At 58.1% G+C, this 12,404-nt stretch overlaps 5 protein-coding genes across 5 annotated transcripts; 3 read left to right on the forward strand and 2 right to left on the reverse strand.

The window, feature by feature from the left end:
• Nucleotides 1-174: 174 nt before the first annotated feature.
• Nucleotides 175-1,872, forward strand: TRAVEDRAFT_51343 (uncharacterized protein; the record flags this gene model as incomplete). Its single annotated transcript, XM_008043858.1, has 2 exons — nucleotides 175-1,761; nucleotides 1,825-1,872. 2 exons carry the CDS (start codon nucleotides 175-177, stop codon nucleotides 1,870-1,872), a joined length of 1,635 nt encoding a protein of 544 aa, XP_008042049.1.
• Nucleotides 1,873-2,429: 557 nt separating this feature from the next.
• On the reverse strand, nucleotides 2,430-4,806 carry TRAVEDRAFT_130597 (carboxylesterase from carbohydrate esterase; the record flags this gene model as incomplete). The annotated part of the gene is made up of 7 exons (XM_008044208.1): nucleotides 2,430-2,766; nucleotides 2,827-2,894; nucleotides 2,949-3,206; nucleotides 3,258-3,387; nucleotides 3,447-4,199; nucleotides 4,252-4,618; nucleotides 4,671-4,806. The coding sequence occupies 7 exons, from the start codon at nucleotides 4,804-4,806 to the stop codon at nucleotides 2,430-2,432; spliced, it is 2,049 nt and encodes a 682-aa protein (XP_008042399.1).
• A 508-nt stretch (nucleotides 4,807-5,314) lies between these two features.
• TRAVEDRAFT_74112 (RNA-binding domain-containing protein) lies at nucleotides 5,315-6,693 on the reverse strand. The gene is made up of 6 exons (XM_008044209.1): nucleotides 6,630-6,693; nucleotides 6,404-6,577; nucleotides 6,114-6,161; nucleotides 5,922-6,024; nucleotides 5,699-5,858; nucleotides 5,315-5,645 (listed from the first exon to the last, which is right to left on the reverse strand). Exons 1-6 carry the CDS (start codon nucleotides 6,669-6,671, stop codon nucleotides 5,441-5,443), a joined length of 732 nt encoding a protein of 243 aa, XP_008042400.1. The 5' UTR covers nucleotides 6,672-6,693; the 3' UTR covers nucleotides 5,315-5,440.
• A 766-nt stretch (nucleotides 6,694-7,459) lies between these two features.
• Nucleotides 7,460-8,815, forward strand: TRAVEDRAFT_31025 (uncharacterized protein). Its single transcript, XM_008043631.1, has 2 exons — nucleotides 7,460-8,159; nucleotides 8,212-8,815. The coding sequence occupies exons 1-2, from the start codon at nucleotides 7,593-7,595 to the stop codon at nucleotides 8,440-8,442; spliced, it is 798 nt and encodes a 265-aa protein (XP_008041822.1). The 5' UTR covers nucleotides 7,460-7,592; the 3' UTR covers nucleotides 8,443-8,815.
• Nucleotides 8,816-9,254: 439 nt separating this feature from the next.
• Nucleotides 9,255-11,776, forward strand: TRAVEDRAFT_172889 (HlyIII-domain-containing protein). Its single transcript, XM_008044210.1, has 9 exons — nucleotides 9,255-9,321; nucleotides 9,443-9,600; nucleotides 10,284-10,327; nucleotides 10,405-10,422; nucleotides 10,480-10,673; nucleotides 10,729-10,771; nucleotides 10,845-10,946; nucleotides 11,105-11,312; nucleotides 11,516-11,776. Exons 1-9 carry the CDS (start codon nucleotides 9,274-9,276, stop codon nucleotides 11,682-11,684), a joined length of 984 nt encoding a protein of 327 aa, XP_008042401.1. The 5' UTR covers nucleotides 9,255-9,273; the 3' UTR covers nucleotides 11,685-11,776.
• Nucleotides 11,777-12,404: the final 628 nt, after the last annotated feature.

A 12,404-nucleotide genomic window follows, 5' to 3' on the forward strand; every position in this document is an offset into this window, starting at 1 on the left:
CCTCGTGTTTACCGCAGCATCCTTGGGCAGCAGCTTCGAAACGTGGCAGAGCTCGCGTGTACAACACGTATAAATCGTCTACCTCGCCTGCTTCGTGCTTGCAATCAACACTCATCTCATCCTCATCGCGCTCCTCACTCCTCATCGCAACTCGAACATATCCGACGCAACAGGATGGCCCCGAAAAATAACAAGAAAAATCGTTCGCCGCGTACATCGCAGCACCCTTTCGATCAGCCCTCAGCAGACCTCATACTACGCACCGCCGACCTCGTCGACTTCCGCGTGCACTCCCAGATCCTCGCCCAAGCATCCCCGTTCTTCGCCTCCATGCTCGCTTTGCCCCAGCCTATTGCATCAGCCACATCAGCCTCCGAGGATAGCAGTGCCAACGACACGCCGCCAGGACCGGATGCGACGCCGATCGTGCCCGTGTCCGAGGACAGCGCGACCCTCGAGCTGCTCCTCCGCCTCATATACCCCATCTCCAAGCCGCGCGCCCAGATGGACGATCCACAGACGATGGTCCCGGCTCTCCTCGCTGCGACCAAGTACGAGATGACGCTCCCCATAGACATCATGTCCGAGCGGCTCGCCGTGATCATTCCAAGGAGCCCGTTGCAGGTCTGGGCTGCCGCGTGCCGCACGGGCCTCGAGAGCGTCGCGCGCCAGGCGGCGCTGGCCCTCAAGGCGTCGTGGGAAGATGGCGGCGCTGATGCGCTCTCGTTCATGGACGAGCTCGGGGATATGACTGGAATATCCGCTGGGGACTACTTTCGGCTGAAGCGGTTCCTCGCGGCGGAACAGACGCGTACGGAGGAGTTTGTTGCCCTCACCCTGTTGAGCCCTTCGTCGGAGGACGCACGTCCCTCGGTACCCCCGCCTCTGCCGCCCCAGTTCACCACCGACATCCCGTCTACCGACATGGCCTGTCGGCCCTTCAACACATGGGGCCCAGGCTTTAAGACACCGGTATTCTCTGCTCATCAGGCCGTCCTGTCCGCGCATTCACCAGTGCTGAAGGCGCGCCTCGCGGAGCTTCGACTTAATGCCACCTCGTCAGGTTCCACGGTCGCCGCGCCGGGCATTTCAAGCTCGTCAGGATTGGTGTTGGACTTCCTCGAAGGTCCCGGGGTAGTATCGGCGCTGCTGAGGGCCTGCTACGACGCCGAGGAACCGTTGCCTACAGACCTCGATTTCCTCGCGAGACTCGTGGTGGCGTCGCAGAAGTACCAGATGGCCTATGTCGCACCGCGCATTCGCGCAGCTTGGGATGAAGCCGCTGGGAGTCGTCCCCTTGCCGCCTACTTCGTCGCGCTCGCGTATCATCTCGAGGAGTACGCTGAGAAGGCGGTGAAGGCAGTGTTGAGAAGTCAAGTCAAGAACGCCTACGAGCCCGCCATGGAGGACGCAAAGGCGCTCGCCTACCATCGTCTCCTGGTTTACCACAACACCTGTGGCGCTATCGTGAAGCAGCGCTTGAAGGAAGCGGTCGACAGCATACCGGGAACCACCTATACCTATAGCCGTGGCACCGTTCACACGCAGTCAATCACGGATCCCCTGAGGGCCTTGACTACCACCTCCGGAAGCTTGACTGGCCCCACAGAACTAACCAGGTCTCTTGGCGACGCCGTAATACAAGGTACAATGCGCGAGAGCAAGCAATATGCATCGTCATATGACACCTGGATGCTCGTATGCAACACCCTACGATGCGTCGTTTCCACGCCCGTTGAGATAGACGACGCGTTACAGGAGGTGGGTAAAAAAAAGACAAGCATATCGTAAGTATTTATCGTTCTGCGCTGAAACGCTCCATAGGTAAAGCTGAACTTGGGCCCTGAGTACTTGAGTACGGGTCGGCAGTGAATAACATCATGAAACCCTTGTCAATGTGCGTTTGCCTTCAGTGAGAACATTCATATCACTGAATATCGCTCAGCAATCCAAATTGAAGTCTGGAGGAGCGTGTCAGGATTGGTGTGCTATCGCCAGTTTGGTACTGCCATACCGCGATGCAGGACTCGGAGTGGACGGGTGTGATGGGAGAACCTGTATCTGACGACCCAGAAGATGACTCGCCGCCGCACGGACGGACTCGGGGAATAGATATCATGGCTCCGAAGTAGCGTTATAGCGGTGTGGCGTCAAAGTATCATGATATGTCTTCAGCTCTCTGAGTAACGTAACTCTATGCGCGAGATAGGTATGTACTGTACATGCGGCCCTATGGAGAGCGCACTTTCATCGTGCTCTTTACGACCGCGCCGTATACGGCAAGACCGCAACTACGAGTGTTTAGCCTTGTAAGACCGACAAGCACAAATTCGCCTGCTATGCGTTTACTCACAAACCTAGTGGCGTACAGGCATACACCCGGCTTACTGCAGAGACCTTTTATTGCTTGCGACTACCATTGAGTGCAGTTACCCGTAAAACGTCAGCGGAAAGCCCAAGAACTGGCACTGTGCCTGCGACCCGAACGGCGTCATGACGCTGTCCCACTGCAGCTCCCGCACAGGCGCGCCATGCAGGCTCGCCTTCGTCACCGGCTCCCACCTGCTCTCCCTCGCGAGCTGCTGCGCGGTGCCCGTGAAGCCGCGCGCGGCGAGGAAGCGCGGGTCCGGGTTCGGGTCGAACGTGCGCGCGAAGGACGACCAGATGTCGACCATGCGCTGCATGAACGGTAGGTCCTGCGCGTCGCGGTACGGGAGGCTCTCGGGCAGCGAGCCGAAGACGTAGTAGAGCTCGCCCGAGTGACACCTGCACAACCACATCGCGGTGAGAGATAAGCAGGGGGCAGAGGTAGGAAAGCGGACTGACTTGAAGTATTCTTGCGACGTGTCTCCGAACGGACTGTCGGCGGTGATAGGTGCCTCGCAGACCGGGAACTGCATCACGAGTGTGAGCTGACTGAAAGCACCCGCAGAGTAGCATATACGCACGTTCGGAGAGAATCCGGGCGTTTGGTAGCTGCGGTTGAACTCGTAGAACCAGACGTTCTTGAAGAGGTTGTGCGAGACGCCGGAGAAGGCGGTGGCTTGATCCAGGCAGCGGAACTCGACATCCGTCGTGACGCCAGCGGTGACGTTGAACACGTTCAGAGTGGCGTTTTGTCCGGATGGCTCGGGGAAGAGGGGGTTATTGACAACCGTGGTGTTTAGCGATGCGCCGAGTAGGCCTGCTGTCAAATTCCCATTGGCCTAGATGGACAGTAAACGTGACGGTCAGATGGTAGATAGATGTGAACTCACCGGGAAGCCGATGAAGGCAGCGCCATCGTCGCGCATGAACCCCATCATGGTGTGCACATTGGCTATAGGACCCGACCGGTCCAGAGGAAGCTGTTTGGATGTGATGAAAGTTCCATCGACCACGAGGAACCTGCGGGATACTGAGTGTGAGCCAAGAGAGTCGCGCGTAGTCGCCCATCCTAGACAGACCTTGCGACGGTGGGCAAGCTGACCAGCGTATGGGGATCAGCGGCGCGCATACACGCGAGCGCATCAGTGCCAGAGGCGTTGCATCCTACAGCAGCCAGGATGGGGTTGGCGACGAGTGAAACCTCCTGCGGGATCGTATAGTAGAGCGAGTAGGTCGTCGCGTAGTTCGCGCCCGCGAGGTTGCTCATCGGCACCGCCGCGGCGTACTTCCCAATTGCCTTCGGGGAGCCCATCAGAGCGCGCACCGACGCCGCGCCCGCAGACTGGCCGAAGATCGTGATGCGGTCCTTGTCGCCGCCAAACGCGGCGATGTGTTCATGCACCCACTCGAGCGCAACGATCTGGTCCGCAATGCCGAAATTCCCGTTCGTCTTGCCGTCGTCGAGCGCGAGGAAGCCGAGCGTCGAGAGGCGGTAGTTGATGGTCACGAGCACGACGTCCCCGCGCGAGGCGAGGCTGCTGCCTTCGAACGTCGAGTCGCTCCCGGTTCCGCCTGTGAACGCGCCGCCGTGGATCCAGAACATGACCGCTTTCAGGGGCGTGCGGCTGGCCGGCGATGGGATGAACGGGGTCCATATGTTCAAGAAAAGACAGTCCTCGCTGCCGGTGGTGGTGCCCGCCTGTATGCACTGAGAGCGGAAGTTGCGGGCGTCGATCGTCTTGTTGCCAGTATACGCGGTGGGATATTCGAACCGCACGGGTGGGTTCGCATAGGGAATACCGAAGAACTTGAAGGACGTCTGGTCGCGGAACCTGTCCAAAATCATGTTAAGGCGAGACCTCGAACATTACCAACAACGCTTACCCAGTGACGGTCAAGTCCTGCGAATGCACCGTCAAAGAGGACTCGGCAGCGGCAGCAGCACGGAACCCGGCGCTCTGGGAGCACAGAGCAGGCAGGGCCCGCAGACAAGTGAGGGACGAGCTAACGACCCCTTGTGCGTTGACCACTTGACAGACGCGTCCCTCGTTCGCTACCCAGAACTGCTGATTCGACGGGAAATTGCGTTGGAAGACTTGATACTGCAGGGAGGGCACCAGGTCGTTCTTGAAGAACGTTTTGTTCACGGGCAGAAGCGTCTCCCCGAGCGCTGAACACGCGCTTGCAGCATCTCGTTGGAACCGCGGAGCGGAGAGAAGTAGCGCACTACGATGCGTCGGCGCGGTGAACACTGCTCACTGTTAGCGTCTGCTCTCAAGTTGAACGTCTGGATAGGGGCGTACCATCGAGGTCATTGTTATACAGCAGCGAAATATCGCTGCCAAGGGACGCGAGCGACGGCACGGCAGCAGCACAGACCAGGGGTGTTGCCAGCAACCCTGCGAGGGCAAGGCTCGCGAACGCGAAGAGGGGCTGCATGTCGTCTGTGGTGAGCTCCAGAGCGTGCCCAGCGAGGCGCATCCCAAGCACGTTATATACCCCCTCGCGGCTGCTCATCACGACGAAGCCAGGCGGAGAGCCATCGCGAGCACGAGATCAGTGCCGTACTAGAGAATGGCCGAAGCAGACGCGTCCAAAATTGCGCGCGCTGTTATGGCGCCGCTATGGGGGCGCACGGGCGCCGTACGCGATCGGGACCAGTATCAGCAGGTACAACCTCGGAGTTTTTCTAGCGCACATGACGAGGAACCGGTCCTCCGTCTGCCATGCTGGCTTTTCGATGTGTAACTGTGGCGGTCCGAGGGGGCGAGTCCGGTCGCCGTAGATGTGGGTCTTCATTCGTAGAACCTATCGAACGAGCACCGAGCGAGGACTCGGCGACGACCGCTCGTTCAAAAGTTGAGCGACCAGCCGCGCGCGTTCCCCCACATGAGGACCTCCTTCCGGAGCATTCAACAGTTGAAACTATAACGCAGATGATGATACTGGTGGATACACGGCTAGAGTCGCCTACAGTAAAGTAAGCAGTTCAAGGAAGCGCTGAATAGGAAGTGTAGCCAAGACGTACAATATACAGAACAGGTCGAGTCCGGACATGAGCAGCACAGAACAATCAGGCCATCTCCACATCGCCCTCGCCCGCGACGGCCGCAGGCTTCTCAGTCTGCCCATTGGGGATGACGTCATCCTGCAGATACGCGTCCAACTCCTTGTCCAGATCCTCCGCGGTCTTGGGCTTCGCTGGCACTCTTTTGCCCGCACGAGGCCCTGCGGCACCCCCGCGGGGCTTGTTGCGCACAGGACCGACACCTCCCTCCCTGGAAAAAAGAATGAGCGCCCATAAACAATGGGTGCGCGTGCAGACACATACGTTGCAGCGTTTTGCCGGGGCTTTGTGTCATTTCGGCTCAGGCGGTCCAAGAGCGGCGGCTTCTCAATGCGATTGAGGAGAGACCCGGTGTTGGCACCCCGGCGGGGCCCCTTCGCAGACGCAGGGGGCGCGGTGTCGTAAGTGATTTCCATTGGCTGATCTACAAAGGTAGTTTGACGTAAGTATTTGCAAGGTGAGCTACTCAAGGAGCTCGAGGGCTTACTTTTCGCGAGTATGCCGTCGAACTGGTTCTTTGCCCTTGTTGCCTCGGCAGGCGTTTCAAAGGTGACGACGGCAACGCCTGTAGACCGTCCGCTGCGGTCATACTGAACGCCGGAAGACGAGAGCGGAGCGGAAAGAAGTCCAATTGGTGTCTCGTTTCTCAGCCGGATTCGGTGCATGCGGAGCTTCGTACCCTGATTAGTGGTTCACGGACAAGCGTGCCAATTTGACCGAAGATTTGCTGTAGAATATGTCAGTGTATGCCACAGAGATGAATTCATGTAATAGGCGAAACAATGTGCGCATCGGTCAAAGCCCAACATGCCCCTATTTCGCTTGACCATCAAAGCTGCGCTGGCTGTCGCGTGTGTACGCCACATGCAGCGCTCTATAGCTGGGTATTGTCCCAGCGGAGAAAGGACGAGCAGCCGTGGCGTAGCAAGGCTCCGTTGGATTGAAGGAAGCCGATCAAATGACACGTACCGTCAGGTCTTTGGGCGTAACCTCATAGTGCAGATTTGAGACGAGGATCCTTGTGTTAGTTATTCCGCCGGCAGGACGGCTCGTCGCGTTCGCCTGGACCGCCCGGGGGACCCCGGGAGCCTTGTCATGCAACCATTGTCCCTCTGGGCTTGCGCGAGGGCGAGGCGCAGGTCGCTATTGGTGGCGTCAGGACGACTGCGAGTCTTTCGAGAACGCGGTAACCGACGCTGTAGGGCTTCGCAGCTCTGTTGATGTTGGAAGGTGCCATGGTGGTTTCTGGTGAGTTGTCTGGCGAACAGAGGGACGACGAAAGAGAAAAGCGGCAAGGGAGAGCGTGAGCGTTGAGAGAAAGACGTGGTGGCGGACGACGACTTGCGCCTCGCGTCGCGCGTCGTTTTAGGCGCCCATCTGCACCTCAATCCTGAAAAGGAAGGTATTGAAGTTCGTCCGACGCTGGGCCAGTCCCGGCTAGACAAAGCTAGTCCGTGTGCCCGCGCACAATAAATCAATCCCAAAGAGAAAATTTCAATATTAGAGGTAGAGCAGAGTTTTAACACTACCTCAGAATCCACGATGAGGTGATCAGCTAGTATAAAGGCGGTGATGTATGTTGTTCTCGGCTATGTTAGGTCAGTACATAGACCTCATAGACCCCATTCTCTCTAAAATACTTATATGGTGATGTGTGCGTTGCTTGTAAATGCTCTGAAGCGATGAGCGACCTCATGTAGTAGAGTGAAGCGGTGGCTTCGATCTGGGCCGTTGTCCGGCAAGACCAGTTTCTGGCGGGCTGATTCCGGACCGCTTTGACATTAAATATAGAGAACTAGGCAAATCCTGGCTAGAGCCGTCGCCATTGTGCTTGGAGGCTACAGCCTTAGCCAAGGTGTATCCAAAAGCGTCTCCCTTTGTCCTTCTTTCTAGTCACGATTGAGCGCCTATTTCGGAGTTCGAAACTGGCCAAGCCAAAAGCCGCCACGCGCGGCATGTTCAACTTCTTCACTGCGACATCGACGACGACTTCCTCGAGATACCCCCTCCTCACCGCTTTTTAAGCGCAACCGCCTCGGCGCACACTCCTACGCCCCGTAGTCACCCTCCTTAGTCGTCCGTCGACGTCATTTGCGCTTCAATCCATCGCCACCTCCACACGTTCATCACGAACCCAAACACACATTTCGCGACATCCATGGCTACCACCACACGCGGATTCATCGTTTTCAAGGACGAGCCCGAGGCCGTCCCTACCCAGACTGTGGAGAAGAAGGAAAACCAGACCGGAGCAACCGCTACGTATGTTCTCGCACCCCCTCCCGGCCCCCAGCTGGTCTACGCTCCGGACAAGGAGAACATCGACCCCTTCACTGGCACGCGTCCCAGCGATGACCAGGCTTCTGGGAAGAAGCGCAAGACCACTCTCAGCGTCAAGGCGCAGCCCTCGTCTCCGACGAAGCGCCTGAAGCCTCTGGCTGAGAAGGCTACCAGGAAACCACCATCGAAGGCACGTGCCGCTGAGAAGAAGAGCAAGCGCACCGCGCCGAAGCGCTCGGCCTCGTCTCGCGTCCATCGCGAGCCGTCTCTACCGCGTGTGACGGAGGAAATCGACGCGGCGGACCAGGCGGTCATCGATTCAAAGTGCAAGGACTTGACTGTCCTTCCTTTGGCCGATATTTCGGAGGCGTACGACGTTGCGTCCCCTAAGCAGGACGTTCCGGTTGCTCAGGAGACTGGGCCCAGCAAGGAGGCCGCCACGGAGGTATGCTCGATGATGTGGTTCGTATCGTCCAAAGCTGATCTTTCGAATATAGCACTCCACGAGCGATGCTCCGAAGGTGGAACGTGCCAGCAGTCCAACTGCCGCTGGACCCGAGCGTACATCTTCTCCCGCCCCTTCCGCCTCTGCCGCCAGCGTTTTCTCTACGCCTGAGCGCAAGCGCATCTATTCCGCGTTCACATTCACATCGCCCTCCCCGGCCGCGAAGCGCTACGCGTCGGCGCGTGGCTCCAGCGTGGACCGTTTCTCGGACGCTGCGTTCTAGGCGTCTTCACGTGCACTCCACATTTCGACACTGCACATCATGGCGACCATAGGATTTCGCGGTCGTCTCTCGCTCTCATGCCTCCCAGGACCACTATGCAAGGCTCCATATCCATGATCGCACGCGACAACCGCATCCTCGTCTGCCCATCTCAACGACCTCAATGTCTCGACGCCCCAGTGCGTTTGTATTTCTAGACCCCCCGCATCTCACGGCATATCATACCACGCAAGCATCTCCATGATTGTTCATCTTCCTGTGCATATATTCACCTCTCTCGCGCGTGCGCCTCTCCATGGTTCTGTCTTTGTGCCCTCGTCCTTTATTTACTGATGTTCATCTCCCCTCGTCCTACCCTACCCCACCCCATCCCCACCTACCCCTTTTCTCTTTGTTCCGTGTTCCGTGTTCAGTTGATCGTCCCCACGAACGCTGATTGTGTCATGTCATACACCCTTCGCTTTGTCCTTGCATCATGCTCGCATTAGCATACGCATCCTATAGCTGTGGACTCCTTGTAGATGTGTATCGCTCCTAGTCGACCTGCTATCGAATGACAAACGTAATCAGTTGTGCAACTCTTCCGGCAGGCTCTTGAAGTCAAGTGGACGTACTATACAGAGCATATATTGAGGTCACGAACTCTCGGCCAGGGCGACTGAACAGATGCCGCGCAGTGCCACTGCCAATTGGCGCCCGGCGACGACAGTACAGTCCATGTGATTCCCGCGCGGTTATGGGCGCTTGTGTGTCCCCACGAAAGTCATTTGAGGTTGGGGAACGCGTCCAACGCGCGACCTTTCGTACCACCACCATCCTAGACTTGTAGATATGCCCGGGAAGCCACCACGCCAGCGCAAGACGCGCCAAGATGACCTAGTGAGTAGGCACAGAAACTAGACTCGCGTGGCGCGGCGCGGCCCTGGCGGTGTGCTCCGACAGTCTGGTCGTGCTCCGAAAGCCGCTACCAGTCTGCGTTTTTGACCGCATCGTGGTATAGACAAACGACATCCAGGACCCCAATGCACATTCATCCCTCTATGTAAAAGATGCCACGCATACAAGCACACTTGGGAAGACGCGGAGCAAGACGCTCACTTGGCTAGAGATACCCGAGTGGCAGAGAGACAACGAGTACATCTTGACCGGGTATAGACGGTACGTCTTCGCCCCGAGGCTCTAGGAGAGGAGTCGCGTAATCTTGTTGAGGTCTCGTAATGCATGGTGGTGTATCCACGCGCCATGCATTATGAGATTGTGTGGCACGAGGAGTGCCCGTGAAAAGGTATCTGTGCCAGTACTGCCAGTACATTGTAGCAACTGGGCTATGCCTCGGCAAGTGTCCCGTTATGGCTGACTGCGTTCTCCGCCTCGGAGGAGCTGCGGCGAAAGCATGGAATGTGAAATCACTGCAAATGATGCGGTGCCAGGAAGCACGAATCGCGCGACCTGCATGCTCGTATCACTGCTCTCGCAAGTTAAACATGAATGACCTGGTGAAATCCAGTCTTATGAAATGACCAATTACATACCGCAGCATAGCATACGTGGCACGACAAGGCAACACGGGCAAGCGAGTGAAGGGACCTTCTCAAAATGCGGCATGGTACGGGGCCAAAAACGGCGATGTATGCTCTTCCCGGCCTCTCCGGGTGACCTCGAATGTGCTATCCGCCTACGTGCATCACCCGGGAAGCCCGGCATCATAGCGTCGTCATATTGCACTATCCGAAGGACTAGATTTCTCCGGCCGCATGCATGGGAAGCCTCACGTTGAATGGCCCTCTTTAGGCTCAATGACGGCGTTCTGTCAGGAAAATTGTTGCTAACCCGTGTTACAGGGCGACAGCATCTTGGCGTGCATGCGCCGCTTCGGTTTTTGGCTGTACGTACAGGAGCACATTTTGCTGTGCAGTGCTCAGCGCGAGGGCGTGATTCACTGATAGACTTTGGTAACTCCAGACTTGCATAACGAGACCGGTAAGTGCATAACCGACGGAATCAGTTGCGACACTGCCCTCTAATGCCTCCTAACAGTCAACATCCACAGTCACCTCGCCGGCGCGGTGATATTCGCGGTGCTGTTGGTCAGCTTCCCGACTGTATACTTCGCACACTACGAGTCGACCACATGGGAGGACATGGCCGTCTTCATGATCTTTCTTTGCGCCGCCATCTTTTGCCTTTTCTCCAGCGCGTTTTACCACACGTTTAGCGCGCATTCAGAAGCGGTGGGTCGCAACATTTGCTTCGCGATGGTGCGGTGCAGCTTAATGAACACGGCAGGTAGCCGGCAGGTGCAACGGTCTGGACTACGCGGGCATCGTCGGTACGTCTTCACGAATAGGACTGCGATATCACCGCTACCACATTAACGCCATTCCATCGCTTTGTACCTTTAGTCCTGACTGTTGGTTCATTCTACCCGTGCATCTATTACGGGTTTTTCTGCGATCGTCACTACAAGACGTTCTATTTGAGCGGGATCACCATAGCTGGCCTAGGTACGTTCATGCCCCTGATCGTCTTCGGCGCCGGTGGGCGGTTTCATCATGACCGTGATGCGCCCGCACACTGTCCTGTAGCTGCTAAAATCATCCGCGTGGTTGTGACTGCTTGCTGATACCGCACTGGCCCCCTTTCTCGTGACGGGGTTTCACAGGCGCCGCATACATAGTGCTCAACCCTGAGTACCGGAAGCCGACACACCGCGGTGCCCGAACGAAGGTCTTCATCTTTCTAGGCCTGAGCGGTGTTATACCCACACTGCACGGCCTTGTAACGCATGGCTATTACACGCTGTGTTACGAAATGGGCTTCGGCTGGCTGCTCGCCTCCGGCGCCATGTACATCGTCGGGGCCCTGCTGTAGTGCGTGTCCCCCACCCGCCCCGCTCTTGTGCCGCAGCTGACCAAGACCGTTCATCTGCCTTTCGGCCCTTCTTTCTGTCGCGACCCGTGGCACGTCCCCGCGCCGCCCATCTACCGTGTGGCCTCGCCTCGCCTGCCGCGATCAACCTCTCCATCCTCCGCGGACCACGCCGTCGGGCGATCTCCTCGGGTGCCTTGTGCAGCGCGAACCGCATCCCGGAACGCCTCTCGCCCGGCACATTCGACTACTTCCTCGCGTCGCACCAGATCTTCCATTTCTTCGTCCTCGCGGCAGCGCTTGCGCACTACGCCGGCGTGCTCACCGCGTTCGACCACTGGCACCGCCGGGTCTCCGGCTGCCCCGCGCGCTGAACCCTGCACGCGACCATGCCCGTTCTGTACTTCCGCCGTGGGGTGGGCGATCTAAATCCTATTGCCAATGTAACTGCGCCTTCGTAACTGTCCCGCCCAAGGCCCAGAGACGCTCCCCTGGCAAGCCGAGTGCTTCCGGCGCACTACTCTCGGTCAGCCAACTAACCTCCGCAGACAGACAATAACGCAGGGAAGATGTCTCATCCTGAACCACCCGTCGAACAGGGTCTACCCGCCCGCTTCTCAAATTGCCGGCGCGGAGGGCCTGTGTGCGGCGCGGCGCGGCGCGGCGTACTTGGGCAAGGTGGCCCTTCCCGCGCCGCCGCCGTTACCGCTTCTTTCGTCAGGAGCCACCCTTGCATTGATGTGGCGTCTTCAAGCTTCCGAGGAACTTCACCCTCCGAGGTGTTCTTCTCCACATGCCGCGTATTCTAGGGGTGGGGCATGCACCTTTGTCACCCTCGCCACACGACCTCGCGCGCACCTCCAGCTCGGCACGGCATGGCGAAAACGTCAAACGTCCGGACATGGAGGAGCACGCACCCCTCTTCCGGGCGCCGGGTGCGATACCTCGGAGTGTGCATCGTGGTGCCGTTCGCGGCTCTGAAGGGTATATGGTGAAGGGAGCCGACCGCAGACCGAATATACCGAATATGCACTGTGCCGGACGTCTCGGCGTTCTCGACGTTCGGTTGCGGGCGCCGATTCCGCCACCGTCAC

The sequence above is a fragment of the Trametes versicolor genome (genome assembly GCF_000271585.1).
Source record: "Trametes versicolor FP-101664 SS1 unplaced genomic scaffold TRAVEscaffold_10, whole genome shotgun sequence".
NCBI classification, from domain to species: Eukaryota; Fungi; Basidiomycota; class Agaricomycetes; order Polyporales; family Polyporaceae; genus Trametes; species Trametes versicolor.